The 7,860-nt window shown below is 35.9% G+C and overlaps 1 protein-coding gene across 1 annotated transcript in view; it reads left to right on the top strand.

Annotated features, from left to right (window-relative positions):
* LOC103208537 (centlein-like) overlaps nucleotides 1-7,860 on the top strand; it is a gene marked incomplete at its 5' end in the record, with an annotated part of 460,544 nt that overhangs the window by 107,360 nt on the left and 345,324 nt on the right. Inside the window, one exon of the mRNA XM_007954241.2 lies at nucleotides 5,702-5,896. Coding sequence (XP_007952432.2) covers nucleotides 5,702-5,896 — 195 coding nt within the window. The remainder of the gene's footprint in view (nucleotides 1-5,701; nucleotides 5,897-7,860) is intronic.

The raw sequence follows: 7,860 nt of genomic DNA, 5'->3' as shown, positions 1-7,860 counted from the left end.
TTATTGCTATAAATTGGCCTCTGATCACTGCTTTTGCTGTGTCCCAAAGATTTGGTATGTTGTGTTTTCATTCTCATTTGATTCAAGGAATTTTTAAATTTCTATTTTTATTTCTTCTCTTACCCAGTCTTTCTCAAGGAAGGTATTGTTCAGTTTCCATGTGTTTACTTTTTTCCCATTGATCTTCCTTTGCTGATTTCTAATTTGATAGCATTATGATCTGAGAAGTTGTTTTGCAGTATTTCAGTGTTTTTAAATTTATTAAGGCTCACTTTATGGCCTAACGTATGTTTTATCATGGAAAATGTTCCATGTGCACTAGAAAAGAATGTATATTGTGTTGCTGTTGGGTGAAGTGTTGTAGATGTCTGTAAGGTCAAGTTGGTGGATTGTGTTCTTTAGCTCTTCTGCATCTTTGTTGAGTTTCTTTCCAGTTGTTCTATCTTTCAAAGAAAGTGGTGTATTAAGAGTCTCCCCCTATGACTGTGGAGTTATCTATTTGACTTCTCAAGTCTTTTAAAGTCTGATTTATGTGTTTTGTGGCTCTTTCATTGGGTCCATAGATATTTATTATGGTTATATCTTATGTTCATTTGATCCTTTAATCATTATATAATGTCTTTCTTGTCTTGTATGGTGGTTTTTGTCTTAAAGTCAATTTGATCAGAAATTAATATTGCCTCTCCTGCTCTTTCACTGTTGCCATTTGCTTGATATATCTTTTCCAAGCCTTTGATTTTTAGTCTTATAGTTCATTAGTCTTATATATTTAGTCTTATAGTTCATTAGTCTATTGTAGAAGAGAAATAGCCATTATTGAGGGAAATTAAAGTAAGCTAGTGTGTTTTCTCCCTTAGAAGATATGGGCATTTATATACTTTTAAATAATTTTTCTACATCTGTACATCATTTATATGTATGTGTGTGATTTACATATAGGTAGAATTTATAATCAGTATGATTTCTAGAATATCTGATGTTTTGGGATACTAAATACATATTTTATCACCTTTTGTTCTATTTAATGATAATTACCTGACACAAACCAATATCAATCCGATAAAATAAGATGTTAGCTTATACATACTTTTAGTCTGTCTTGCACGCTAACTCACAATTTTTCCTCTTCATTTTTGTTTTGCTGTAAACAGATGTAGTTTTTACCTGTATAATTTATTGTCTCAATAAAAGTAGCAAATAGTATGCATGTTCTTTAAATGAATTAATATCAGTGAGTCACAGAGCATATGTATTTTCTAATTGTTAAGGTAACTGAAGTATCATCTTCTTCCCTTACCTTAATAAAAATATGAGAAGAGTACTAAAAGCTCCTGAACATTAAAGACTTGGGTTATTTGATCCCATTCCTGGAGATTACTTGCATTCCATCCTCTGTACATTCTCTTAACCTTTATTTACTTCAATTTCTCAACAGAAATTAGCCTGAATGATAGCAAACATAATAAATTATTATAGGTTATAATGATTAATACTTTTAAAGTATATAAGGGAATATATGATTACATATTTTAAAGCCTAAACCTTACAAAATCCTGCAACACTGATGCATTCCAGATTTTCTGAAGGAAGTTTTTTTAGAAAAAAGAGCTTCTCTAAAACCTACTACAGGGAATTCTGATTGCTAAGAGGCAAAAAGTTACTAACTCAGGATACCTAATCCAATGTAAATGAATGAATTTATTACATTACCTTATTTACCCATTTGAGAATTTATTATTACTTTTTTTTTTTAACTGTACTTAATGAGATGAGAGGAGCTCTGGTAGCATAGTGCCTAAGGCACTTGACTGCTAACCAGAAGGCTGGCGGTTCAAACTCACCAGCCACTCCTCGGAAGGAAGGTTGGGCAATCCTACTGTGATACTACCTCGGAAACCCAAGGAGGGGTTGCTATGAGTCGGGGCTGACTCGACGGCATACAACAACAACAACAATGAGATGAGAGTAAGATAGTATGTACTCAGGCCATTGATATACCTGAAACCTTTGCCTTCCTGCAAGAACTACTAAAAAAACAAACTTTTTTTTTTTTCACCCTGAAGCTTTGTACTAAAAAAAATCCTTTAAAAATAAAGATAGGCCTAACTTGCTTGAAGACTCTTCTAGCCATTCTGCTGGTGGACTGGGGCCTAGAATTAAAAATGGCTGGAGGGATGCCTTTGCTGCTTTCCCTCTCAGTCCACCCTGTGTGGTCTTATAGCTATTAATGATGTTGGTTAACCATCACAGAAAACAGGCAAGTAGGAGATCTGTATTTGGAGAAAAAATAAGACAAGATATGTCTCATTATCCTAGAGCAGTGCTGATCTAAATTATCTGCTCCTAGCTTTCTCAGTTCTTTCTCCCCAGCTTCTTAGAAGGAGGGAGATTGAGAGAAAGGCAGTGAGTTTGCCCTGGTGTGTAGAGTTGCTTAGCCAGTTGTATCAGATCAGCCTAGGGCAACTCTTGAATAGGAGTGCTGGTTTATAAACTGCTTGGCAAAAGAAGGGGAGAAAAGAGAAGAAACAAGAAAAGAGACATTAAGCTAAAGCCTTCTTCCGTGAATGAATAGGCTCATAGCCTTATATCTGTGAAGGAAGACCCCAAGATTGGACTCCCAAGAGAAAGGTACACCATACCTTTAACATTGGTGGCCAGTAGATTGTTCCTCAGTCCTGATCACACACCACATCATGCCTGCACCTTGGGAGTTGGGAGGGAAGCTGTAAGTTTTTCTTTGTAAACAATTATCAGTGTTCATGAAATTCTTAAATATTTGAAACTTGTGAGTTCTTTAATATTCTATCATTTTTTCAAAAGTGTAAGTTTAATATGATAAAGCATAAAACTAAGAGAAAGTGGTTAAATCTATTTACTAACTAACTGACTCTTTTATGCTTTGGGGTAGTTTTTCACTTATTCTTCTTTTCACTTATTCTACCCTCTAGCCATCTTCGCTCTTATCTCCAGATTTCACTTTTTTTTTTTTTTTTCTACATTGAACCTAGTCATGAAAGCAGCAACTAAGTACAGGTAGGTGTTACAGGGCCCACTTTGACCCCTTCATTGTCCCTCAGAGCTGTCAGGTTCCTATATACTCCTTTTCCGTCCTAGAACATCTCATGGATCAGCTATGAAAAGGACCGTGTACACACTCCCTAATACAAAGGTAATGGGAAGGGAGAATACAAATTTATATGCTGAAATTCCTTATAAATTGTATAGGTAACCCTCCATAAAAAATTGTTTAAGCTTTGACTGTAAAGTGAAATGAATTATTGAAAGTTTTTCTACAATGATACAGACATATAATCCATCATAGAAGAGAAAAAAGCAGATTGAGTTAATTATATGCCTGAGGAGTTTTGGAGGACACTTTTTATGAGAAATTTTATCTCTGGGAGCTGTGGTGGCATATTGCCTGAGGCATTTGGGCTGCTGACTGGAAGGCTGGTGATTCACACCCACCAGCCACTCTTCAGAAGGAAGATCGGGAACTCTACTTTCATAGAGATACTGCCTCGAAAATCCAAGGAGGGGTCGCTGTGAGTTGAATCCACCCAATGGTAGTGAGTTTTTTTTTTTTTTTAAGTATCTCTGAGGAAAAGTATTAAAGAGGTTTCACAAGCCTTTTTTAAATTTTGAACTTTTTATTTATTAAAGTGTAGCATACATACAAAAAAGTGCCTGAATCCTAAGTGTATAGATGAACTAAAGTGTTACCTCTTTTGTGTAGTTAAATTCTTTCCATGAGACGAGGCTGATAATACTGAGGAAAGATATTCCTTATTTCCCATGATAGGGGAGCTAGATTGGTTGAGCTAACCTAAACCTACTGTGTCAGCTAGGTAGCTTTGAGACTGTTCACTTTGGGAATTTTAAGATCACTTTTGTTATCTCACTATTAATCTTTTCTTTTTTTTCTTTTTTTAAAAAGAAGTCTTAGCTCTTGGGTAACTGTTCTATTATTAACAGCAAATATATGTAAAGATTCTGTATGTACATCACTACCACAGACTGAATTGTGTCTCATCTGTTCCCATCCATAAGTTTGGATTTTCACAAAGCAAAGTTCATGAGTAGAGTAATACCATTGCTAGGCACATATTATTCTTCCAATGACACCATTTATCTACTGTGTTGTGTCATAGTTTTAATAAATTCTTCTTTTAAACTTATTTAATGTCCCTTGCCTTGACTCAATTTTTTTAAAAAGGTGTTATTTTTTCATGTTTTAATCTCTTCAAGGTCTTCAATAGTGCCCTAATGTGTGTAGGAGCAAGTCCATCCTCTTAATCTTTCTTTGAAGCATCTTTACATTCTGTCTTCAATCTTATTGCCCAACTTTATCTCTTACTTTATCTGCTTCTCCTTGCCTATTTTGTTTGTAGAAACTAATTTATATTAAATGGGAATATATAGGCAGTGCCTGGGTTATGAATGAAATCTATTCCTAAGTGTGTTGCTAAGTCAAATTTGTATGAACAGGTACATATAGTTCTTATTTGGCCTTACCTTAGTGCAAGAAAGGACCTCTGGTGGTGTAGTGGTTAAGGCATTTGGCTGTTAACCAATAGGTAGGTGGTTTGAACCCACCAGCTGTTCTGTGGAAGAAAGATGAGGCAGTCTGCTTATGTAAAGATTTACAGCCTTGGAAACCCACTGGGGAGTTGCTGAGTTAGAACTGACTTGAATGCATTGAGCTTGGTTTGGTTTTTTATTTAGTGTGAGAAAAATCCCCTGGTGGTGTCATTAAAACACTCAGCTACTAACTGAAAGGTTGGCATGTTGAAACTGCCAGTGACTCTGGCAGTCTGTTTCTGTAAAGATTTACAGCCTTAGAAACCCTAAAGAGCAGTTCTGCCGTGTCTTATAGGGTCACCGAATTGGAATCCTCTCCATCGCAAGTGGGTTTGATTTGGATTTTTGGTTAGTGCAAGAAAAGGCTCAGTACTTTTTCAGTGATTAGAAGCTGTGTGGGCAGCAAGTGAAGGTGATTGTAATGAAGAATTTCCTATGAATAGGGATTGGTTCAGTTGTTTTGAAGTGAAGACAAATTTACATAACATTAAAGGACATGTACAAGTAGTCCATAAGTCGGACACTTGGACGTTCATAACCTGGAGTACTTACTATGTACCTCAGGTTTAATGAGTTCTCAGTGAAAAATTCCTGGTTTTTCTTTTTTTTTTTTTTCAACTAAATATACTACATACAATTAGTCTGATCTACACATACTCCCCTTCTACCCTTCCCTTCCAGTGTACATTATTTTTTTCACATGTCTGCTATCCTTAGAATGACTTTTTCTTTACATCTGGTCAATTACCATACTTCTCTTATGGTTCAATTCAAGTCTTTTGTTCTTCATGAAGCTTTCCAGGATTAATTTGGCTAGCTAAGAGTATTTCTGTCCTCCTTAGAAATTTAACACACTTCTCCTGTACTACTTTGGCCAATAATACATACTGCCTTTATGACATCATTTTATATTGATATTTAATTATTTAATTTTCTAGCTGTTATATTTTGGTTCCCTTCTTCAAATATTAATAACTTTAGGACAAGAACTATGTTATAGATAACATCTCTCTCTCTCTCTCTCTCTTTATATATATATATATATGTATTTATGTGTATATATATAGACTATAACCATTTTATTTGTTATTAATAAAATTTGCATATTTTTTTGGAACAGCTTTACAATGAGTTACATATTTGTTTTGAAACCACAAAATCAAGTGAAGCTAATCTCCGGCAAAGTGTTGTTAAACTTCAGCATCAGCTATTTCAAATGGAACAAGAGAATGCTAAACTAAAAGAAAAACTTAAGGAATCCCAAGGAACACCTTATTCTTTACCTCAAGGAAGCAATTCAGACCACTCCCAAGAGGTGAGAAAAATTTTCTAAAATTGTTAAAACCAAATCCATTGCCATTTAATAAATTCTGAGCATAGTGACCTTAAAGGAAAAAGTAGAAGTGACCTCTAGGGTTTCCAAAAACTGTAAATGGAAAGAGATTGCCACATCTATCTTCTGCAGAGTGGTAGGTGGGTTCAAACCTTGGGTTAGCACTGAACACTGTAACTACTGTTCAAACATGGCTCATTCCCCTTGTGTAATATCAAATCAAATCATCTTTTAAAATTGACAGAATCTTCAAAAATTTAAATAAATGTGTATATATTGTAATACAGATTATGGCAGAAAATTTGGTATTGTACTATTTCATACTCTTCGTAGAAGTGAATATTATATCTGATACAGATTTATATAGAAATGCACATACAAGTATAGGGTATATGCAATAATCTGTCTTGTGGCATATTGTTTGGTTGATGCATATTTCACTTGGGTGTGGCTCTGTATTAAGGTCAGGGCCCGAGGTAGTTGGGTTGGGGTTTGGGGGCTGCTTTTTGCTTGTGGCCAGCTCTATTTTAAGGCCATTGCCTGAGCTAGGCAGGTGCAGAGGGATTAGGAACAACTAAGGGAGATGAACTTGTCTGTTATTTTGTCCTGTGGTGGCTTCTGTGTTGCTGTGAGTCTGGAGGCTATACCATTGTGTTGCAAAATGTCGGCAGGGCTACCTATGGTGGACAGATGTCAGTGGAGCTTCTGGGCTAAGACAGACTTGGAAGAAGGAAGAGGCCATCCACTTCTCAAAGAATTGGCCAGTGAAAATGTTATAAATAGCAGTGAAACACTGTCTGATATATTACTGGAAACCTTTATGAATAGCTCTGAAGCATTGTATGATACAGTGCCAGAAGATGAGCCCATCAGGTCAGAAGGCACTCAGAATTTGGGGAAGAGCTGACTCCTCAGAGTAGAGACAACAATATGGTTAGAATAAAGCTTTTGGGACCTCCACTGGCTGATGTGGCACAGCTCAAGATGAGTAGAAACAGATGCAAACATCAATTAAAAATTGGAACATGGAATGTACGAAGTATGAATCTAGGAAAATTGGAGGTTTTCAAAAATGAAGTGGAGTGCATAAAGATCAATATCCTAGGCATTAGTGAGCTGAAATGGACTAGTTTTGGCCATTTTGAAAAAGACAACCATATGCTCTTCTATGCTGGGTATGGCAAAGAGGAATGGTGTGGCATTCATCATCACAAAGAATGTTTCAAAATCTGTCCTGAAGTACAGCACTGTCAGTAATAGGATAATATCCATATGCCCACAAGGAGGACGAGTTACTACTACTATTATTCAAATTTATGCACCAACCACCAAAGCCAAAGTGGAAATTGAAGATTTCTACTGACTTCTGCAGTCTGAAATTGACCGAACATACAGTCAAGATGTGTTGATTATCACTGGTGACTGGAATGCAAAAGTTGGAAGCAAAGAAGAGTTACTGGTAGTTGGAAAATATAGTCTTGGTGATAGAAATGATGCTGGAGATTGCATGATAGAATTTTGCAAGACCAATGACTTATTCACTGCAAATGCCTTTTTTCAACAACATAAGCGATGACTGTGCAACTGGACTGCACAGATGGAATACACAGGAATCACATTGACTACATCTGTGGCAAGAGGTGATGGAGAAGTTCAGTATCTTTGGCAAAACAAGGCCAGGAGCTGATTGTGGAACAGACCATCAACTGCTCATATGCACGTTCAAGTTGAAGTTGAAAACAATGAAAAGAAGTCCACAAGAGCCAAAATATGACCTTGATAATATCCCTTCTGAATTTAGAGAACATTTAAAGAATAGATTTGATGCATTGAACCAAGAACCAGAGGAATTGTGGGATGATATCAAGAACATCATCCATGAAGAAAGTAAGAGGTCATTGAAAAGACAAGAAAGGAAGAAAAGACCAAAATGGATGTCAGAAAAG

The sequence above is a fragment of the Orycteropus afer genome, unplaced genomic scaffold (genome assembly GCF_000298275.1).
Source record: "Orycteropus afer afer isolate SDZICR_OR568_19922 unplaced genomic scaffold, OryAfe1.0 scaffold00450, whole genome shotgun sequence".
Taxonomy (NCBI): Eukaryota; Metazoa; Chordata; class Mammalia; order Tubulidentata; family Orycteropodidae; genus Orycteropus; species Orycteropus afer.
The sequence above is the reverse complement of the archived record's forward strand: the minus strand, read 5'-3'. Positions and strand labels throughout refer to the sequence as shown.